Source organism: Artemia franciscana, chromosome 1, assembly GCF_032884065.1.
Source record: "Artemia franciscana chromosome 1, ASM3288406v1, whole genome shotgun sequence".
In the NCBI taxonomy this organism is placed as follows: Eukaryota; Metazoa; Arthropoda; class Branchiopoda; order Anostraca; family Artemiidae; genus Artemia; species Artemia franciscana.
The window spans coordinates 32,167,441-32,191,339 of record NC_088863.1 but is presented as its reverse complement, the minus strand read 5'-3'; the positions used below and the strand labels follow the sequence as shown (position 1 = coordinate 32,191,339).

At 34.7% G+C, this 23,899-nt stretch overlaps 2 protein-coding genes across 3 annotated transcripts in view; both read right to left on the bottom strand.

Annotated features, from left to right (window-relative positions):
* The window catches only part of LOC136028708 (uncharacterized), a 31,025-nt gene extending 29,510 nt beyond the window's left edge, over nt 1–1,515 (bottom strand). For both annotated transcript variants that reach the window (XM_065706575.1, XM_065706583.1), the window contains exon 1: nt 1,367–1,515. In XM_065706575.1, the coding sequence (XP_065562647.1) occupies nt 1,367–1,422 (56 nt within the window). In that variant the 5' untranslated portion in view covers nt 1,423–1,515. The remainder of the gene's footprint in view (nt 1–1,366) is intronic.
* Nucleotides 1,516–3,203: 1,688 nt separating this feature from the next.
* On the bottom strand, nt 3,204–21,147 carry LOC136028722 (ATP-binding cassette sub-family F member 2-like). The gene is made up of 6 exons (XM_065706594.1): nt 21,024–21,147; nt 14,878–15,057; nt 12,925–13,065; nt 10,370–10,561; nt 6,073–6,276; nt 3,204–3,455 (listed from the first exon to the last, which is right to left on the bottom strand). The coding sequence occupies exons 1-6, from the start codon at nt 21,066–21,068 to the stop codon at nt 3,330–3,332; spliced, it is 888 nt and encodes a 295-aa protein (XP_065562666.1). The 5' UTR covers nt 21,069–21,147; the 3' UTR covers nt 3,204–3,329.
* Between the last annotated feature and the right edge of the window lie 2,752 nt (nt 21,148–23,899).

Sequence of the window (23,899 nt, the reverse complement as noted above, 5' to 3'; positions counted from 1 at the left end):
TCTGTAGATTCATCCCTGAAAGTTTCATTTTCTTAACCTAAACTGTTTCTGAGATAGCAAGAAGTCAAACTGTTTCCAAGATAGCAAAGGGTGCTGACCTTTAAAAATATGTATGTTATAAAAGTGAAACCTTAGAAAATAGATCTTCTGCTTAATTGAAGCACAATAAAACTGTTTTCAGCTTCATAACTTTGCTCAATTCTATTTTATGAGGTTTTAAAGATATGCAAATACATTTCCTAAATTTTGAAAAAAAAAACATTGATATGGCTCAAAATTCTACTCAAATAACAGGAATTGTATTTTCAGAACCAAGGCGGAGAAAAAGCAACTAGTAACTGAAAATTAAGGTGAAACATTGTTTTGTTAAAATCTCAATAGGTACACAAAACCTGTCATGTACACAAATTTCAGGGCCCTCTAGAGGGAGAAAGAGTGGAGGTGGGTACTTTAAAATACCTTCCCAGGACATACTTTAGCCTGTAGACACATCCCTGAAAGTTTCATTTTCCTAACCTAAACCCTTTCCAAGATAGCAAGAAGTCAATTAACTAGATTTTTACCAAATAGTTTTAAATATGTATAGTTAAAGAATAATAAAGAACTTTAACTTTGAACCAAAACACTTTTGGACTATAAGCTTGTTTGGGACTTATAATCTATGCAGAGATAAATTACAGGCAAATAAAAAGAACTAGGTGCTGCCAAATCATCAAAGCAGCATATCTTTGCCTGCTTCAGAACCACTTGGGGCATATCAAGTTGAAATTAATAGCCTATTATACAACTACAGAAGAGATAATAATGAGGTCTTTTTTTTCCAAGACAGTAAACAAACAAAACCTATTTAAATATTTCAGCCCTATATCAAAGGGCTGTCTAATACATCCCTTTAATATAGGGCCAAAATATTCAAATAGGTTTTGTTGGTTCACTGTCTTGGGAAAAAAAAGTCCTCATTATTCTCTCTTCTGTAGTTGTATTATGGAGAGGCAATGTGGTCTTTGTCATTATTCAATAGCCTATCTTTTATTTTTTAAAGAGCTAGTAGGCTAATCTGAAGTTTTATCAGAATTTATCCCAGGGACAAAGCTGCAACCCTGTCAATATAGTGTTCAAACTCTGTTTGAGAAGAAACATTATCTTAGATCAGAAGTTTACAGTTACCTTGTTTGCATCATTATATCCTTTTTAAAAATTTTACCTAAATAAATTCTGTCCTGGCTTTTGATTGGTTGATCTAGGCTATGATCTGATGCAGGCTATAGCCTACTCTTCACTGAATACTTTCTTGGCAAGATGCCTCAAAAGTGCATTAGGCTACTTGAAAGAATAGTAACTTTTTTATTATGAACAAAAATAGTACTTATAAATCTCTTCTGGTTCTTCATAAATCGGTAGATCTTTGATAGCAAGAATCATTTTGTTTTCTAGTCTCGTTCTTAGTTTTTAAATATTTTGCTTCCTTAAGATTATTGGAGCTAGTCAAATTTCCATTCTGACTTGTCAGATTTCAATCCCAAAATATTGTAATTAGGCTTACTGGCCTAATTGCACCCAGCAACTCTAAACGCTTGCCTTTGAGCTCTGATAGTACTTTGCTGTCTTTTGACACTCTTATTATGAATATACAGTGAATCTGGTCAAATTTGAAGGATTCTGAAATTTTTAAAGACTAATCAATGTTAATTACCACAGCTCAAAGTCTCACCGCAGTAATCACTGTAGAGAATATTCGTACCATAGTTCGCAGCTGATTTAGTGCTCTATGGAAAAGGTAAACTGCCAGAACGCAAGTCGGTCATGAGAATTAGAATGATTTCGTTTCAATTTCTGCAAATGTCTATAAACCCATAAGACGAATTTATTTGTATGCTGAAAAATAAAATGCCTTATGGTTTCAAAAGCCCATAAGAAGTTCAATTAAAAAAAAAAAAATCAAGCGATGAATCTTAAGAGCCCTGTCTTCATTATCCCCTTATGAGAAAAAGTCAACCAAGTATCGTGCCATTGGAAACAGCTTTTAGAGTTACTGATAGCAACTTCAAATTTACCCAAATTTTTTGTTAGAGCCTTATCAAAATCATTATTTCGTTTGTTACACAAACGAAAAAAAATACCTTTTGGACGAGTGACGTAAAAAAGTGATAAAAAAATACCGATTGGACGACCAGATATGAACAAAAAATGAGTTACAACCGCCACGGCCTAGTCAATCTACACTGACTTCTTCTGGATCATCCTCCTTTTTCCTGTTTATGTATAAAAACTTCGACATTCGAAGTAACAAAGCTATTCAAGGACTGGTCTTTATCCTGCTCAAATGAGAAAAATTGCCTTTTCCCCAGCCGCTAGAAAGACTAGCTGCGCAGAGTTGGAGCACAGACCAATGAAGTTCACAAAATTAAGCTATACCCTTCAAATCTTTGATGTGAAGCAGACCTTTCTAAAACACTCAAATGAAAAAAGCTATGCATTGAGACAAGAGAGGAAAATTGTTAAAATTATTAAATCCTATCACTTTAAAACGCATGAGAAGAAAGGACTACTATCATGTTGACAACGCTGCTGCTAATTTGACTCCTACACTAGCTATAAAGGTTATTCGCTAGCTGGCTGCCCAAGTCAGCTTTCCATTTGATATTCACATCTAGGGGAAAGCTGTCAAAACAATATTCGCCTGAAGACAAGAATTAAGTAAACTAGGAATATGAATCCTGTCCAAAAGCGGTAAGTGCTTCTAGCTAGGGGTCATCAGAACCAAAGTCAAATTATTAAACTCTAAAGGCTTCAAAATAACACATCAACTTTTCCCTGTTTCTTTACTTTTTAAATCAGGAACTTTACGGATAAAATTGCGTTTTTGAAAACCTTACAGAATCATAACTGAGACAAAACCGCTAATGCCAATTCGTCGAGAAAAGTTGTTTAGGACAATGTCAATGTAATCAAATTCCGAAAAAATAGATTTTTTTAGTCGGTATTCACATTAATTTTCACACGGCAATTTTACAAGTCAGCTTTGCTATTTATCGGATATGTCCAAGTGACACTTTTTTCTGCCAAAAGAACATCTGCCATAAAACACAATGCTAGATGCAGGATGACACGATCAAGATGCTACGCATTGATAAACAAGATAACAATCTTATTTTCTTGGAAAAACAAATCCGTTATATCCTAAATTTCACAAACAAATTAAGTCATGCGAGGCTCAAATTTTATTTAGAATTTGCGCTTTTCAAATCTCTTGGTAAAGATCTATTATCACGGCGGTAATGTGCATACCATCTTGACATGAAAGGCGAGAGAGAAAATGAGTTCTAGAGTCAAAATTTAGCTGCCTTTTCCTTTTCCTTGAGGACCTTGCTTCTAAGATGTTCTTTGTATGAAATGATATCTCCCTGCCATTTTGTGACAGTTTCTTTCTCACAGACCCATATTTCTTCAGCTACCTACAATTAAAAATAAAGTTAAATTTAACCCCTAGAAAGATTATTCGAAAAGAAAATCTTAATACTTGTGAAATAAAGTAAATTAATAATTGTCATTTTTTTATTTCTAGCTGTATCAGAAACAGCTGTTCTCGCTGACATAGGCTATGTAACTCCACTTAACTTCACACACTATAGGCTCTGGCTCAAGGACAAGAAAAAACCATCCTTTTTGGCTCCAAGCAAGAATTCTACGAAGCTTTCCAAAATGGAAAGTCATATTCATCAACTTGGCCTAAGATCTACACTTTCCATAAAAACCACAGAGGTTAGACCCTTACCTCTTTCTAGGAATAAGCTGAAATCGAGGTACTAGGAACAAAAAAAAAAACACAACAAAACCAAAGTGTTGCTCTCGCAACACAATTAAATTTTGATATTCATACGCAGAAATGTGGCGATAAGCGAATGCACCTTGTGCTTTCTTTTGTGAATGCACTTTTTAGTTCATTCTTGGATGTTATTTTCCCCTGTTTTAATTATTAATTTAAGCTTCTTTTTAGAAAATGTACAAGTTAAATTAGGAGCAACATATGTTGGGCAAACTTTCATCAGATAATCTTAATTCGCTAAGCACTATTCAAGACTATAACTTTCATGTTTTCCTAGGCAAAAAGCCCCATAATGGGGTCACATATTTCACTGTGCAAGATATATCAAGGTTTATTAAGATTAAAGATGAGAAAAAGTATGAAGATAAGTTTTCCCCTCTTTTTTGCACACGTAGCAAACTTCTGATCTTCTTGTGTATAAATTTAAAAAAAAATCCATAATGCAAATTTTTCAAAGAAAAGTAGAGCTAAATTAAGCCTAATATGAGCAGAAGAAAGAACATAAATCTTGGCAGCTTTGTATTTATTAAGTTTATAAAAGAAAAATCCTTCAAAATGTATTTTGCTTTCAGTAAAATTTAAAAGACATTCTCGTCTTTACAGGGCAGAAGGAGCGTTAGCCTTACTTTTGTTTAGTGTAGTCTCTGCTTGTTTTAAGTTTGACTTGATTATTTATTGAAATTTCTGTTGGCTTGGGGTTTCTCTTGTTCATCGATAATGATTTATCTCTGTTTTATATTTGAACTATTATTGTACTACATTTCTGCTCGTGTTTGGCTTAATGTAGCTCTTTACTTTTCATTGAAAAACTTCTTTTGCGGATAGTTTTTACTTTAATTTCTGAATTGACACAGTTTTTTTATTGGATAATAAAAGAATTTTTTTAAAGTTTTTTTTTCGGTTTTTCTCCTTAAGAATCAGAATTTCAGTTTGCCATTTATATAATGAAAAAAAAAATCAACAGATTTCGACAACAGTTGTATTAAAAAAAAAATCGGCTGGATGGATACGTGGCATATTATTCCAATAAATCAATTGTAAAGATGCATAATCTTTGGGCTTCTACAGGACTGAAGCAATTCTGTTCAATCTTATGTCATAGCCATAAATATAGACATATGTTAGCCTGTCACCCCCCTCAACATGACTTAAAATTTTCAACTTATTTCCCTAAGACGTTGCCAAGATATGGAGGATAAATGCTTTTGAAAACCTTGAATGAATAATTCCTGAGATACTGCATCTATGTCCTTTTGATAATATGAATGCACATAGCGTATTTGATTCAGCTCAAAATGCCTCGGAAATTTTAACTTAATACCTTTAAACGTTCCTAACATATTAAGATATATGCCTTGGATACGCGTATTGTCTGTTAGTTTAGTTGATCATGCCCGATTTTTTGCCGTGAAAGTTCTAAAGCAAGAAAATTACTCCTTCTTGGATATTGCATGGACACCCATTTGACAATCTAGATGTCTTTTGATTTAGTTTTACATCCTCCTTAGCTTTCCCTTAAATTTTCAACTTAATATTCTATTCTGTTACTTACTGAGATATTGCATATACTCGTCAATTTGAAAACCTGATGGTCTTGGAAATGTTTTGATTTCGCTAAACAGGTTGTAGCACTAGTAGTTGTACCGGTACCGGCAGTCATATCAGCAGAAGTAGCCTTAGCAGTCACAGTCCCAGTCGCAGTTAAATTCACAAGAAGTTGCAGTCACAGTCATGAGCAATCACAGTCACTAGTAATTGCAGTCCCATTCGCGAGCAGGCGGAATCGCAAGTAGTCACAGTCGTAGTTGCAAGTAGTCGCAGTTGTGGTTGAGAGTAGTCGCAATGACAATTAGTTGCAGTCACAATCACAAGTAGCTGTAATACCAATCGTAAGTGGTCACAGTCACAAGTAGTGGCAGTCCCAGTCACAAGTGCTTGCAATTTCTATTGTCTTGGTTGTAAGTAATTGCAGTAAAAATCGTATATAGTCACAATCAAAACTAATTTCAGTCAAAGGCACAAGTAGTCCCAATCAAGAGCAAAGTTTATGTCAAACGTTAATTTTTACAGCAGATAGGTTGGTTTTTAAGCTGTCAGACAAAAAACCTGTAGTTTTTGCACAAAATTAATATTAAATCTATACAGGCAGTGACGACAGCAAAAGATAATAAGAAGTAATCCATCTGATTGCGCTAATCTGTGATAAGGTCTATCACACATAATTCAGTTTTAAATCAACAACGTACCTGATTAATAAGCCTGAAGTCATGGGAAACAAGCATCATTCCTCCTTCAAATGCTGCAATAGCCTCAGCCAAAGCATCAATGGTCTCCATATCCAAGTGATTGGTAGGTTCATCAAGGAGCAACATATGAGGCACCTGCCAGGCTAACCAGGCAAATACTACTCTACATCTTTGACCATCACTCAATTGTCTCATTGGGCACACCTAGGTAGGAGAATTTTTATTTTGGTTACTTCAAAAATTAAAAACAACGCTTTAAGTAAAGACTTGCCAAAGCAAAATAAAAATAGTAAGTAAAAAAGGATTAAATTAAAAGATTTTGAAACAGATGCTGGTTCAACTGGCCAGTCATTGGAACAAGAGCTAAGAGCTCATATGGCACTTGTGACGAGGTCGGAAGAGCCGAGAGCCAAGAGCTCATATGGTAACAGCCCTGACAAAATTCTAAGAATCAATAGATTGCTTTAAAAGGAAAATCAGAAGCTTAATGCCAGTCGGAATTTAAAATAAGTGCTCTGAGTCACGAGGTCCTTCTAAATATCAAAATTCATTAAGATCCGATCACCGACTCGTAAGTTAAAAATACCTCAATTTTTCTAAAATTTTCCCCTCCCTTCAGCCCCCTAGATGGTCGAATCGGGGAAAACGACTTTATCAAGTCGATTTGTGCAGCTCCCTGACATGCCTACCAATTTTCATCGTCCTATCACGTCCAGAAGCACCAAACTCGCCAAAGCACTGAGCCCCACCCCCTAACTCCCCAAAGAGAGCGGATCCAGTCCGGTTAAATCAATCACGTATCTAAGACATCTATAAGCATTTTCCAAGATTTCCGGTTTTCTCCTCCAATATCAACAGATCTGGTCGGGATTTGAAATAAGAGCTCTGAGACATGAGTTCCTCCTAAATATCAAATTTCATTAAGATCCGGTCACCCGGTCTTAAGTTAAAATATCAATTTTACTAAATTTTCCGAATTAACACCCCCCAGCTCCCCTAAAGAGAACGGATCCGTTCCAATTATATCAATCACATATCTAAACTTGTGCTTGTTCTTCCCATCAAGTTTCATCCCAATTTCTCTAAGCGTTTTCCAAGATTTCCAGCTTCCAAGATTTCCGGTTTCTGCCTCCAGCTCCCCCCAATGTCACTAGATCTGGTCAGGATTTAAAATGCACACAAGATCAAAAAGATCTAAAGCACAAGATCCTTCTAAAGATCAAATTTCAGTAAGATCTGATCACCCCATATTAAGTTACAAGTACCTCATTTTTTCTAATTTTTCCAAATTACCCCCCCCCCAACTCGACCAAAGAGAGCGGATCAGGTCCGGTTATTTCCTTCACATATATTGGACTTTTGCTTATTCTTCCCACCGAGTTTCATCCCGATCCCTCCACTCTAAGCGTTTTCCAAGATTTCCACGTAGATAACTTCGAAGATGTAAATAAATATCACCTAGCCTAATATCACCTAGACGTTAAAGTAAATATCACCATAACTAAGAGCTATGACCTCTGTCCACGTAATATGTCAGATAATTCTACTGAACCAGAACCGAAAAGGTCAAAGAGATTTGCCTCCGCTGTTGCATTGAAAAAAAAATAAGAGCAATAAACTATATGTAATTAGTTAATTAGGTATAAATTTTGTTTATTTTTATTCATGTCTTTTAGTTTTACTGCTGATGATGAACACTGTATATGTGTTCGAAATATCCAGTTAAATATTTTTATATCTATTCACTGTCAATAAAAAGGTTTCATCCCTATTTTGAACTGTTTTAGATTTCCATCCCCCCCCTCCCAATGAAACTGGATACAGTCAGGATTTAAAATAAAAGATCTGAGTTACGAGGTACCTGAATACACCGATTAAGAATCAAGGAAAATATTGGGAAACTTCCAAATATGAAATTTCATTAAGATCCGATCACTACTTCGTAAGTTAAAAATACCTCATTTTTTCTAATTTTTCAGAATTAACCCCCCCCCCCCAACTCCCCCAATGAGATCGTGTCCGTTCCAGTTATGTCAATCACGTATCTAGGACTTTTCATTATTTTCCCCACCAAGTCTCATCTCGATCCCTCCACTATAAGCGTTTTTGAAGATATTAGGTCCCCCCACCCAACTCCCCGCAATGTCACCGGATCCAGTCGGGATTTAAAATAAGAGCTCTGAAACAAGATATCCTTCCAAAGCTCAAATTTCATTAAGATCCGATCACTCCTTCTTAAGTTAAAAATACCTCATTTTTTCTAATTTTTTAGAATTAACCCTCCCCCCACTCCATCCCCCCCCCAGATGGCCAAACCGGGGGAACGACAATTTCTAATTTAATCTGATCTGGTTCCTGATACGCCTGACAAATTTCATCGTCCTAGCTTACTTGGAAGTACCTAAAGTAGCAGAACCAGGGCAGACAGACCGACTGACCGACAGAATTTGCGATCGCTATATGTCACTTGATAGATACCAAGTGCCATAAAAACGATAAAACAATGTTAAATTAAGTTTTTTAAAGGAATAAAGTTTGAATAGATGAGAAAAAAATGATTAAAATCTAATACTAATTTTTCTAGGGCTGCCATGGCTAGTGTAATAAAAGCACAGTAGGAAATACTACCATCAAGTAGAACAACTTCATCAGCACAGAAAATTCAAACCCCCTAGAATCAGTAAACTTGCATATATCCAGTTCCAGAAGGAAGGGGGCTCGAACTCATTTGCAACAGTAGTAATTAGTATATTTAGAAGGAGTCTTGAAAGGGACATCGAATAGTATCACTCATCTCAGCAGGCAAAATAATATGAAAAACACCAGATTTACTAGTCTTGGCATGAATTCTCTTAGGCCAAGCCAGGTTCTCAACCAATATTTTTACAAGCAAAAATTTGCAGGATCAAGCTATAAATTTGCATAACCTGTCAAGCTTAATGAATAGGCATGGAGCTTGAAAAGTCTTTTCAAACACTAAAAACTTTTTTGAGCTCAACAATAGTTTGCTACCTCATAGAAAAAAAGATTTATCTTATTAAAATGACAATCCAACTATTCCCAGAAACAAATTAATTGGATAGAAAACTAAAGTTCAAAATGCAAGGTTAAAAAACAATTCAGTGTAGCCTATTAGTATAGTCTATCTCTGAATACATTTGTAGGGAACAAACAAAATAATTTACTAGCCGTTGAAAATTTTAGCTGTCTTGGACTTTCTGTCAATGCATACTGCAGAGAACTAGTTATCCACCTTTGCTAGTTTTAAATGTTGGTTTGTACGGGAAATTCACCGATAATAATGATTTTTTAATGAATTTTTACCGGTAATGAATTTTTAGTTAATAATTTCTGTAAGGACAGAAAAAAAAACAGCTTGGGTCTAACCCTGGGTATAGATGAATTCCTGAAATGTCAAGCAGCCTAACAAGTCAGTAATAACTCATTTCCTAAGCATACAAAGTCAGGATTTTTGCAGCAACAGAAAAAGTTGAGTAGGGCATTTAAAAGTAGCCTACCTTTCCAGGTCCTAACCTATGCTGAGGATCCAAGCCAATGCCTTAATTGCAATCAAGCTTGAAGATTGGGGAGGCTTCATTAAAAAAAAAGTCTTTCAAAATGCCCGATTTTGCTAATCCATCCTCTTATGGAAACGTGTCTATACTAACTTGTACACCTCAGACACATGGCTCTTATTCACATTTGTGACCAGTGTGGTCCGTTTCTATACAAGTGATCGGAGATTTCGCTTTAGATGGTTAGTCTCTGTTACTGTTTTAGTTTCTGGTCTATAAGGATTGACTTGCCCAAGGAGAAGGGGGATGGCTTCTCCTAGAGCCAGCCAGGCCAAAATTTAGTTTTAAGGGAAGAAGTTACCATTACTTCTTCCTAATTTCACTTTAGCAGATAGTCCCTCCTAATTAGGCATTCTTTCTAGTATGCTGACATTACTTGTTACACTATTCAAAATTCAAGTATCAATAATTTTCTACGTTGCTTTCATGCAGACTAGTGATCAAAATAAATAAAAGAGCTTCAATGTGAATATCATGCACGCTCCCAGGCCACTAGAGGGATATATCCCAAGGATAATTTGGATGTTTTAATTATTAATGTTTTTTGACAAACCTAATGAATAAAAATATCAAACTTTCACTCTTTTCCCCTTGTGAAAAGAATGTTACTTCGATTAGCAAAAGAAACAAAAAAAACGAAATAATATGACTTTACGAATCAGAGTAATCAACACGAACATCTCAGAGATTGGACACAGGAAAAAAAGCAAACATATAATTACTTGCTGTTTTCCAGAAAGTCCATACCGTCCAATGATTTTACGCATATCTTCTTTTTCCTTGACATCAGGGAAAGTTTTCATCATGTAATCTAAAGGAGAGAGGTCCAAATCTAGGAGCTCATGAAGATGTTGATGATAGCGAGCCATTTTAAGATGCGTATTTCGTCTAATCATACCAGTTGTAGGGATAAGCTAAAATAAACAGGACAAATTCTTATACGTAGGGACAAGAGGTTTTTTATTCTATAACATAGATCATGTCAATAATAAATGAAGCAGATAAAAAGGGCTTCCACTCTAAGCGTCAGACAAGCTACACAATTCTAAAGAAAAATCGCACTTTTTTTAGGGAATCCTGATAGTGCTATCAAGCGTAGGCAAAATTGGATATTTTTTATAAAATAGCAGTGGAATCAAGCTTTTCCCCTCCAAAATTTCGAGGAATGTGTAAGAATTTTTCTACAGCGAGAGATCTTCGAACGGCAAAGTAAAACTTTCCATCAAATACCATCCAGCACAATTTAAGTTATTCTTCTAGTGAGCTGCACATTTGAATTTGATGTTTTTTAACAGCTTTAAGGCCAAAGGCCTGCAAATTGTTCATGTGCTAGTATAAACTGAAATCAACTATAAAGGTTAAAATTCCTTTTAAAATAAGGTGATATAACATAAAAGAGACAAAGTTTTAAAAATAGTGAAGATTGAAATATAGATGCACTAAATCAAAAGTAAGTCTTAATATCAATGTTTGTTCGGTGTCCTCAACTCCCAGCCAATCAGTAATCTGAAAACAATTATGGGTTATACAAAGGGTAACGCAACTGAAGCGGACATTTACCCATTCTACAATCAGAGTCAGTTAATTTCCGATGCTAAGAAGAGAGAATACACTTTTTTCATCTTCATGTCTGTTGTCTGACAGGTTTTTTGACTGGTTGAGACATAAAAGCACTAATTAAAATAATAATACCAACAATGAAACTATTACGGTACCGATGGTAAGAAAAAACAAAAACAAAAGAAAAAAAACAAGAGTCTGACAAGTCAAAATCAAATACAGCAACAAAATAACAGATTAGGTGTGAAATTAAAACGTACCTAAAAGAAACTCAAATACCCCTTCAGTCTTTGAGCACCTCTAAATCAAATAAAATTTGAGAAATCAATCTTACCGATAGTGAAAAAACCTATAAATAATGGAAATCGACTCAAAGAAGATAATTGTGGCATACGTTTCATTCACGCGAGGTCAGAATAAGCAGGTATTGACATAGAATAATTCTAGCAATTAAGATGCACAAAAGTGGTAATACACACATAATTAAAAGAAAAATTAAGAATGTAAATTATTTGAGTAATGCACAGAAAAAAGTAGGAGATTCAGACAACAATTAATGAGATAGTTTCTTTATATAAACACTTTCAATGTTTGGTTGTTTGTGTACCATTCTGAGTATGCTGTTCAATTGTTGGCTATTTTAAGATGTACATAACAAGTCTATAAGAAGCGTTGAAGACAAAAACATTGGGGAAAAACCAATGTCAGGAGAATAATTAATTTGTATTATATACGCGATAAGTGGTTAAATACTTGCGTAATTTTTTTAGATACTTAATGTTTTCATTCTGATGAGCCCTTTTTTCATTTGTCCGAAAAACCTTCTTTTGTATGCAAGAGCGATATTTTTCATCGTATATGAAACTACTGGATATTCATCAAGTCTTGTGACTATGGTCTATTAGATAGTTTTTAATTAACTAAAAGCCCAACTTTGATTACAATGCTGTAGGAACATTTTTTCCAAAGAAACATCTGATGATACAATTTTAAGAAAGAAAAAAATCCAATACAATAAACATTGGTATAGGTTTATTAAAATTGAAGTAGGCCGGTGGAAAAAGGCATCAAACATCAAGCAATTTAACTAAGCTAGATGACTCTCAAGAAATTTCTAATCTATTCCAAAACTTACTTTTTTATTTACATCGATTAAGAAACAAGTAAAATATTGGGAAACTACTGAAACTACGACAAATCGTAAGACATACTCTAGCAATCTAAGTCTTGCCCTGATAATTATTTTATAAAATAAAGATTTTTAGATGAAGAATGGAATTTGTTGGGAATATATATAAATACTTAAGCTTACTTTCGAAGCATCCACTCTAACACTGTACTTTATTCTTTTACAAGGTATCAACAGTGTCTTTTGTTCATTGAAAATTTTAGATTAAAAGCAATAAACAAGATTTAAACAAGGAGTCAGCTATCATTTGAATCCCCTATCTCAGACCATGCCTTGAACGCATTTTTTTTTTTTTATTTCGTGATATCTTCTTTCAAATCGCTAAAATTCCCGAAGCAAGAAGTGTAGGAAAGAGCTGGAACAATCCGTTATCTAATTTTATGGAACGATTCCTTTTGATCTTGAGTTTTAACTTCACTAAGTTGAAGTGGCTAAGTTGTCTTTGGCAGTTTAAGATTAAATTTGCATGTTAACTTAGAACAACATTTAATTTGGAGGTAAAACATAGAATACATCAATTATGCTTACATCACCGTAGATCAGCTTAAGGAGAGTACTTTTTCCTGCTCCATTAGGACCAACAAGGGCAAGTCTCGTATCTAAATCAATACCGAAATCCAAGTTCTTGTAAATCCAAGGTGTTGAATCACTATAGCGGAAGCTAACATTCTAAAATGAAACAAAATGTTATGATTGGTGATAGTTCAGACCCATGGCTCTCACATTAGAAGTGTCTTAACGTGTTAGCTAAGTTGGAGGGACAGGAAATGAGCAAAGATCATCATAAATTACAAGCAACTATTATTGACTAGAATTCGCTACTACTATTATTCACTATTATTATTCACTAGAAGATTCGTAGAGAGGAACTCATTTGAGGAAAGTTCAAATGTTTTTTTCAGAAGATAATTGTAAAGGCTAGTGCCATTTCATTTTTCTTGTTGGCCGAACACAAATTGCCACAAAAAAGAACCGCGATGCAAGTAGCACTACAAATCCATCGTAAAGCTAAGCCAACTAAGGATTAAATAATGGGAAACACTGTTAGGAAGCTTCTGATCCAAGCCTTGGTTCTTCAGAGTGTGTTGGTTCCGAAGTGCATATATAATTTTCCTTTTTTTTTGGGGGGGGGGGAGTGAAACTGTTTTCCTCCATTCCTCACAGAAGAGTAAATGCTATGTTTTTTTACGCACGAATATAAATACACATGTATTATATATATAAACATCTTTGACAAAACGTAATATTGTAATTTGTTTCTAAATTCACTGGCAGTTTTACAAAGTGGGTATGGAGAGCCATAAAAAAAAAAAAAAAAAAAAAAAAAAAAAAAAAAAAAAAAAAAAAAAAAAAAAACTTACTTGAAAAGTAATTGCTGACTCAATTTATGGTAGAAATCATAAAACGAACGTTTAATTAAAAATACGCAGCTAAGCCTCTGATCTAAGCCTTGGTTCTTCAGAGTGTGTTGGTTCCGAAGTGCATATATGATTTTCCTTTTTTTGGGGGGGAGTGAAACTGTTTTCCTCCATTCCTCACAGAAGAGTAAATGCTATGTTTTTCTACGCACAAATATAAATACATATGTATTATATATATAAACATCTTTAACAAAACGTAATATTGTAATTTGTTTCTAAATTCACTGACAGTTTTACACAGTGGGTATGGAGAGCCATAAAAAAAAAAAAAAAAAAAAAAAAAAATTACTTGAAAAGTAATTGCTGACTCAATTTATAATAGAAATCATAAAACGAACGTTTAATTAAAAATACGCAGCTTAGCTATATAAAAACCCTACGTAAAAAAAGTAAATTTAATTGCTTAAAGAAAAAAAAAATGAAAAACCAACAAGAGGATCATTTTTCATTATTTTAATATTTATATTGACTTTGTTTTATATATTTTTTATTTGCTCAATTGCATTATTTTAATTTCCGCTACTTTTTGGATTTGAAGAAAGTAGTTCAAACTGTATGTTTTGTTACTCTCTTGATAATTTCAAGTGCAACAATCGTATTTTGACTTGGTTTTTACTTTTGAATTTAATGATTTTTGTTCTCCCTTTTACAAAATTCTCTTCTTGTTTTTGTTTCCACTTTTTGTATTTAGTTCATCCATGCCTAAGATGTTTTTTTCATTTAGGTGAAAAATTCACGATTGTATCTTTCTTCTTTGATTTATTAACACATTTTTTCTGCTGCTCTCTTATCTTGTTTTATTGTTACTGAGGTAAGACCCATTTTTCAGGTTTTTTTTCCTTTTTTTTGGTTAATATAATCAAAAATTTTAACCTATTTATAAAACAGATTCACTATATTTATTTTTTGCTGAATAAACATATAATGCATACCAGAATGTACCCATAAAGTGTACATGATTTCAAAATATATCTATAAAATCCAGGCCCTTTGTATTGGTCTTCCTAGCAACCATAATTATAAAACGAAACAATTGTAAATATGCAGAATTATAGCTTACCTGAACCATAATGACAGGCGGTGGAATGCTGCCACAGGACGGAAAATGAAAAGACACTGTTTTATCACCTAAAACTTTTTCGGTTAACCCACCAGCAACCATTTTGGCAAGAGTTTTCTCTTTACTCTGAGCCTGTCGCGCTAACTTGGCAGAACCGTGACCAAACCGAGCAATGTAATTCTGAAAGTAGACAAACTCAATCAACGATATTTTTAACTTTTATTGATAATAATTATATTACCCTATTTGCCCAAATCTGTAATATCATGTCTGTAAGATGAAAACCATAGGTTAACCATATTGGGGAACTATAGAGCTCATATTCTCATCCTTGGAACACATTCATTAGAAGACAGTAATGGCGTTATAAGCATTCACAAATTTCCCGGATATTCCTATGAGCTACCTTTGCATAAATGGTTATTTTTTAAAAAATAATTAAAAAACATACAGAAAAGAAGTTTTTCACAGAAAAGCAAAGAACCATATAACAATTAAGAACAGCAGAAATAAACACTATAATAATTCACCACTAAAAATTGCCAAATAAGAATAAGTCAAATCCAAAAGGAACAGAAAAAAAATCATGCCAGCCTAAAGATAACAGATATTGGCACAGGTGAAAGTCTAAGAACGCTTAAAAATGAAATTGAATATTCAAGTCAAACTTACAACAAGCAGGAGTTTGGCTTCTGCCCCTTTCCCCGTCCCTAAACAGCAATAGTTCTAAAGTCTATTGCATAATTTGCATTTTACTGAAAACTATATGTATTTTGAACAGTGCGTTTTACATAACTAAAAGAGTCAAGATGACTGGAAAGAATTAATTAAAATGAAATGAACATTTAATTTGTTATGATATTAATTCCTGGAAGTTTCGGCAAACAAAGATTTTATTTCACCGTATTTGTTTTCTGTTTTTTTTTTTTTTTCAGCGCTATAAATATGAACAAATTTTTATAATATATTTTGTTTTCAGTGAAGCGCAAATAACACATTGGGCTATAGAACTATTACTGCTAGGGGAGGGGGGAGAGAGCAGTGACGAAACTCCTGTTTGTAATAATTTGTGTCATAAATTTGGAGTAAGTAACAGACGACTTAGCGGAGGTCCTTGCCGAAATATTTGCTTTTGTATTTTAACTCAGTTTTTTTTCCCACTGGTTAAAAATTACTTACATTTTCTTGCTTTTTTTATATGAATGTTTATGAATGCTTTGTTCATGCTAAATTCACAAGAATAATTTTTTTTTGCGTTTTTATTTTCTTTTTTTTTTTTAGCACTGAGGACGTCTTGGTAGAATATCCGCTTGTACTTTTGCTTCGTTTTTTCCACTGGTGAAAATCACGCTTGTTATATGGGTTATTTTTATTTATATTTTTTTTTCTTTTATTTTCCCTTTTTTGTCAAATGAATTGAAGGTTTCAGCTTGATACCCTTTCTCATCTATTCTTAAAATACAGAAGATTTGCCGTTTTCAAAACCTGGATGCATATAGTGTCTTTTGATTTTGTCTAGCATCCTCCTTGAGCATTCCATGAAACATGAAACTTAATACCCGAAGCGTTCCCGTGATCAATAGAGATACGTTCAGATATACTTTTTGAAAACTTGGGTGTGGCTAGTGTCTTCTGATTTAGGGCAACATCGCCTCGAAAATTTCCTTAAATTTCCAACTTAATAACCTTAGTCATTCTTGGAATATTGCAGATAAGCCCTTTGGACAACTTGGATGCACTATGCTATTTTGACAAGCAAGATGCAGCTAAACTCTTTTGATTCAGTTCAACACTTCAAGTTGTAATAGTAGAACTTACAGTGGTATTTGGAATCACGGTAACAATCGCAGTAGCAGTAGTAGTACTAGAAATAGTAGTCACAGTCACAAGTAGCAGCAGTTGCAGTCATGAATTGTCACATTCGAAGTCGTACGTTTTCGCACTCTCAGTCGCAATTGCAGATAGCCACAGTCGCAAGTAGTTGTAGTCACAGTTATAAGTTGTCGCACCTGCAGGTACTCGCAATAGAAAGCAGTCACAGTAGCAGACAGTCACGGTTGCAAGTTGTCGCAGTCGCAAAAAGTCGTAGTCTCAAGTAGTCACAGTCACAAGTGCAACTAGCCTTAGTTGTGGTAACATTCAAAAGTAGTTACAGCGGCTAGTATTCGCTACCACATGCAAGTCGCAAATAGTCTAAGTCACAAGTAGTCCAGTTGCACACACAAGTAGTCGCACCCTTAGTCATAAGCAGTCATAGTCAAAAGTAGTCAAAGTCCGAGTCGCAAGTAGCCCTACTCAAAGTTGCAAATAGTCGCACTTGCAAGCAGCTGCAAGTAATCATAGTCAAAATCGAAAAATAGTCGCAGTCTCAATTAGACGCAATTGCAATGACAGCAGTAGTACCAATAGTGGTCCTGAAAGTTTTAGTTCAATACCCTTAGCCACCCCTATGATGTTGCAGATACACCCTTTTCTTAACCTGAAAATTTTGATTTTGTTTAATTCCCCCCTCAACATTTCCTGATGCTTCACCTTAAAACCTTTGGCCTTTTTTAACACACCAACGATCAAATTGTCCCTCTCCCTCTTCCTAATGATCATTCCTGTATGTAAATAATGGGCAGATTGCATAATTTGCAACATCTTCGCTGGGGGCTAGGGGGGGTGACATTCCCAGAGGCAACTGTATACCTTCATTCGATGCATAGATTTTGGTGATGCACTCTTTTGACAACCAACATGCGCACAGAGCGTTTTGATTGTGTTCAATATTTCCTGAAAGTAGTCATAGTCGCAAGTAGTCACAGTAACCCTTAGCCATTACCCTTAATATCCTTCAGTTAATACGCTTAGCAATTGCTGATTCCCCCTTTTGATAGCCAAGATACATACAGTGTCTTTTGATTTAATTAAGCATATCGCTCAACATTCTCTGAAGTTTCATCTAAACACCCTTAGCTTTTCACACACAGGATTAGACATTTCCCCTTTTCTAATGATTAATTCTGTGTGTAAACAATAGGTAATTGAAAAATCTACAACACTTGCCCCAGGGGCTGTGGAGGCCTTACCACCTCTAGAGGAATAAATATTAGACCTTATGACTGTTTTGAACAAAATATTGTTTTTTTTTTTATTTCAATCAGTGTTGAGGAGGGGGCCTCTAAACTGTTCGAACGGGGAGGGCATAGCTGCCCTCTCATTACTTTCGAACACCATCCCCAAACATGTCCTAAAATTTTCAACTTAATAACTTCAGATGTCCCTGAGATATTACTGACACGCCCTTATGACAACCATCACGCATAAGTGTGTTTTTGTTTTGTTCAAAATCTCTTTCAACATTTCCAGAAAACAGTCGCAAGTAAAAGTAGTAACAGTCACAAGTAGTTACAATCACAGTTACAAGCAGTTACAGTCACAAGTAGTTACAAACACAGTTGCAAGTAGTCGTGGTCGAAATTGCAAGTTGTCGTACTCAAAGTCGCAAGTAGTCAAATTTGCAAGCAATCACCGCCGCAAGTGATCTTATTTGTAGTCACAATAGCAGCAGCAGTTGTAATAGCCTTGGAGGTTTCAAGTTAATACCCTTCCCCGTTCATAAGGTATTGCAGATGCACCTTTTTGATAACCTGGATACACATTGTGACTTTTGATTTATTTCTACATGCCCTTCAGTATTCCTTGAGATTTCACCTCAATACCCTTAGCGTTTTCAAACACGCAAATACCCCCCCCCCTTACTTTCCAATGGAGGCATTTTTGTGAGGAATTTTTAATATTTTGAACAAAATAGCTTTTCAAATTTCTATGAGTGTTGAGGAGTGATGGCATCTCAAAAGAGCGGGAGGGGGCTGGTGTCCCTCCGGCCATTCTTCAACATCCCCCTCAACATACTCTGAAAGTGAGATATCCACTATTTAGATATAATTTTGGAACCCAAAATTAGATAGGATCGTGTGAAGAGGGAGGAGGCGGCCTTGCTGTCCATTAGCCCCCAAAATCCCAAAATTTTTGTCAATAATTTCCTACGAACTTATACGATTGCCTATTTACGCATTTGTGTTAAAAGTGTCCAATTCTCCTGAAATAAGTTCCTATTTGATTAACTGCTTATGAGTTATTTTTGTTAAAATCAGAATTACAAAAGGAGAATTTTCAATGCTACTATCATTCAATGGAGGGATAAGGTAGGGTAGATGTTCATATGAGTAAGTTTAAATATTTTGTTACACATACTTATAAACCGAGTTATAATACTAACTACTAACAAGAATAATCGTGAAAATCAAAGAGTTCGTGGTAACGAACTGTAGTAAGGAACGACCCGGCTCAATAGTAAACAAAACTCTAAAAAATGGAATTTTGATGCTAAAAGATACATCAAAAGAATCGGATTTTAAATATATAAATTTTATCAAATTTAGTCCATGTCATCAAAAGTTACGAGCCTGAGAAATTTTGCCTTATTTTGGAAAATAGGGGAAAACACCCCCTAAAAGTCATAGAATCTTAACGAAAATCACACCATCGCATTCAGCGTATCAGAAAACCCTATAGAAAAAATGTCTAGCTCCTATCTACAAAAACGTGGAAATTTCGTATTTTTTGCCAGAAGACAGATCACGAGTGCGTGTTCATTTGTTTCTTTTTTTTCTTTTTTTTTCCCAGAGGTCATCGTATTGACCAAGTGGTCCTAGAATGTTGCAAGAGGGCTCATTCTAACGGAAATGAAAAGTTCTAGTGCCCTTTTTAAGTGACCAAAAAAATTGGAGGGCATCTAGGCCCCCTCCCACGCTCATTCTTTTCCCAAAGTCAACGGAACAAAATTTTTAGATAGCCATTTTGTTCCGCATAGTCGAAAACCGTAATAACTATGTCTTTGGGGATGACTTACTCCCCCACAGTTCCTGGGGGAGGGGCTGCAAGTTACAAACTTTGACCAGTGTTTACATACAGTAATGGTTATTGGGAAGTGTACAGACGTTTTCAGGGGGATTTTTGGTTTGGGGTGGGGTTGAGGGGAGGGGGCTATGTGGGAGAATTTTTCCTTGGAGGAATATGTCATGGGGGAAGAGAAATTCAATGAAAAGGGCGCGGAATTTTCTAGCATTACTATAAAAAAAAAAAATAAACTTTAGCATAAAGAGCGAGGTATTTAGGAGGAGATAAATACCTCGTTCTTTATACTAAAATATATTTAGTAATTTCAACTATTTTATTCTACGGCCTTTCTGATTCAGGGGTCATTCTTAAAGAATTGGGACAAAACTTAAGATTTAGCGTAAGGAGCGAGGTATAAACGAGGGGACAAACCCCCTCATATACATAATAAAAATACAAGAATATAAAAGTTTGTTACGTAAGTTAAATCTTAAGTTAGGTATATTTTTTACTAATAAATACGTTCGTTAATAATCAAAAGTTCTAGTTGCCTTTTTAAGTAACCGAAAAATTGGAGGGCAATTAGGCCTCCTTCCCCACCCCTTATTTCTCAAAATCGTCTGATCAAAACTAAGAGAAAGCCATTTAGCCAAAAAAAGAATTAATATGAAAATTTCATTTTAATAATTTATGTGCGGAGAGCCAAAATCAAACATACATTAATTCAAAAACGTTCAGAAATTAATAAAAAAACTAGTTTTTTAACTGAAAGTAAGGAGCGACATTAAAACTTAAAACGAACAGAAATTACTCCGTATATGAAATGGGTTGTCCCCTCCGCAATCCTTCGCTCTTTACGCTAAAGTTTGACTCTTTGCCACAGTTATACTTTTTAAAACAATTAAAAATTTTAGCGTAAAGAGCGAGGCGTTGAGGAGGGGATAACCCATTTCATATACGGAGTAATTTCTGTTCGTTTTAAGTTTTAATGTCACTCCTTACTTTCAGTAAAAAAACTATTTTTTTTTATTTAATATAATGCAAAATACAGGACACAAAGAGGACATGTTACAGTCTTATTCTGACAAAAATAAACAAAAGCATTGGTCTGAAGTCAAATTATTTTTGTCTTTTTTATTAACGGATTTATTACACTTATTTTACAAACTGATGATTTACAAACTTATTTTGACCAAGATTTGTGTAAGAATTATATTTATTTGATGAATGTTCCTTAAAATAGGAATAAAACAAGAGCTTACCTTCATATGCGCAATTTGATCCTGCTCCCAGTTATATTGTTTCATTTGGTTTTCTAGAAGCTCAAGTCGAGTTCTAACAAAGGCGTCGTAATTACCCTAAAAATACATGTAATAAGCAAATGTCTTGGTGTAATTGACTAAATTAGTGTCCCATTTATGACAGAGACTCGGCCCAAGTGACACTTTTATATAATATAATGCAACTTTTATTTTATATAATGTAAACGACCCCTGCTCCAAGGAGGAAATATTTACTAACTGATTTACATAGCCACATTACGTGTTTGCTGAGTCTAATATTCCCTTAACTTTTCAGGCCTGAGGAGAATGACTATTTTTAGAAAAACACAAAAACTTCGACCCTAGCAAAGACTTAATAATACTATGATATTGCGTGAATAATTTATCATACAAAAATTAACCACGTGATTCAATTTTTCCCATCTAGTTAAGTTGCTTAATTGAGAAAATTTACAGGGTCTATAACCAATACCGTTTCGCAAACAGAATTTAGCTTATAGAATACACACAGCCATAGATCTGGAGATCCCCTCTCTCTAATTGGAAATATTTAAAAACACCCTCTAAAAGGAAAAACAAAGAAAAACTCTGGAAACAACATTGGAATCAAACAGTTTAAGGCAGTGAATTGTAATTAATGCACGACTTGCGCTAATAGAAACCGAACTCTAAAAAATAAATCTTCATAGCTTTAAACACATCAAAACAATCGAATTGTAATGGTGATTCCAAATACTAAAATTCCCGTTAAAAATTTGACTCTGAGAATATTTAACTAATTTTTGAAAAGGGGAAAAACACTCCCAAAAAAGGAGAGCAATCTAGCCAAAATTAGTTATACCTTAGAATTCAGCATACGAGAGAACGCAACTGCAGAATTTTTAAACCCCTATTTACAAGAATGCAAAATTCCTTCATGAAGGATGGTCATGGAGAAGTGTTTACTTTTTTTCCCACGTGTAATCGTATTGAACCAATAGTTCCAAAATACTGAGAGAGGGCTCATTCAAACGTAAAATCAATGTTCTAGTGCTCTATTTAAGTAACAAACGAGGTTGTACCATGGCAGAGTTGCGCTCTCTACAATTTTGTGACACAAGACAACTATTTCGCCCTGAAAGTAGCTAAAATGCTAACAAGTGATACTTTTGAGGTAGCCAATCAATTTAGGATTATCTTAAAGTTTTATATTCTGCTTCCCAGCTTCAGAGACCATCCTCCTGCGTAAGGGCTTATTCATTCCTACAGATACACGCATTCAATACAAAGTTAACTGAGTCGATTCGCCTGAGGCTTCATAAAATTATTTGGAGTATCATGTAATTTTTATCAGCTATTACGGAGCAAGACTTGTTGATCCTTCGTTGGCTAGAAGCGGAGGGCGGTACCCGAAGCTTCAAAAACTAAATTTTTATGACAAATTTTACTTTTTTCCCTCATCTCCCTTAATTTCGATGAACATCTGCAGACTAAGCTTGTAATTAGAATATTGCATCCTGACAGCTCCCTTTTTATCGCAGACACATTTTGTGGGCCACGAAGATCACATGCATATAGTTTACCTGCACAAAAAAAGGAGAGGTAGAGGAGAAATTCTACAAAAAGGACTTGTTCAAAGAACTCTCCTTTAACACATTGAAAATAGTGATCCAAAAATTCAGTTTCGACACTTCCAAACTTTCTCTAAGAAATATTCGAAGGGAAATGCTTTTTCAGGGGATGTTTATCATTCTCGAAGCTTTAATATACGGTATTGCCGAGTTCATGCTGATTGCAAACATGCAGAATTTTAAATTCACTCAACAGTACCAATTAGGGTATTAGAAAAAGGGTTAGCCACCCCCAAAAAAGGTCAAAATCTTGAATAAAACTATGCAACAAAATTCAGCATATATGAGAACCATAAGCTCCTATCAAAAAATTCAAAATTTTCTATTTTTCCAAAGGCAGATGGTCATGAAAGTTATTTCTCCAGGGAGAAGCTATCAGACCATTAGTCACAGATTATAGAACGAGTCATCATTCGCAAAACAATGTAAAGGTCCGATGTCCTTTTGAACTGACAAGAGATTATATCACCGGAAAGTGCTGATTCTCACTATAAATGTATTTTAACCCAAATAAAACCGAAATGCTATTGGGTGAAAATTTTGATAAGTATTGAAAGGGTATTTATCAAGGGCGTATCCACGATTTTTGCTCGAGGAGGGGTGTCTACAAAGAAAAACTTTGCAAAACGCATCAAAAATTTATTTAAATGCATTTTTGTCAAGTTTTTAAGACTTGGACAAAAATTGCAGGAGGTTCAAACCTGATACATCACCCCCTGGATACAGCCTTGGTATTTATTTAGCCCCTCAATTTCAGAATACTGGCGTGTGGCGTACCATTCGTTACGTTTAGAAATACAAAATTAACCATTGTCACAAATAGTTCATTCAATAATACTAGCGGCTATGGAATAGTGTATCGCTGAAAACCAGCCATCATGGTAGGAGCCAGCATAATCTTTTATGTGAGGAGATGCACCTAAGCCTTAATTAAGCAGTCTAGGACAACATTTTCATACTTACGATGAGAGGTGCTTCAGACGAATTAAATGAACATCAGAAAGTTCGGGATTCATCATCTAAACCCCTTCATTCAAAAGAATATACAGATATGTAGATGTATATAGGAAGAAGCACACAGTGCAGGTACAGAAGGGAGTGAAAGCCCCCTCTTTGCATAACTGATAATTTATTTGAGAAAATTATATCCTGCCTCAAAAAACAAATACTCCAAATTAAGCCTTTTCCACAAAGTATTCTCATGTAAAAAAAAAAATCTCAACTTAATTGCAATGAGTAAGGGTT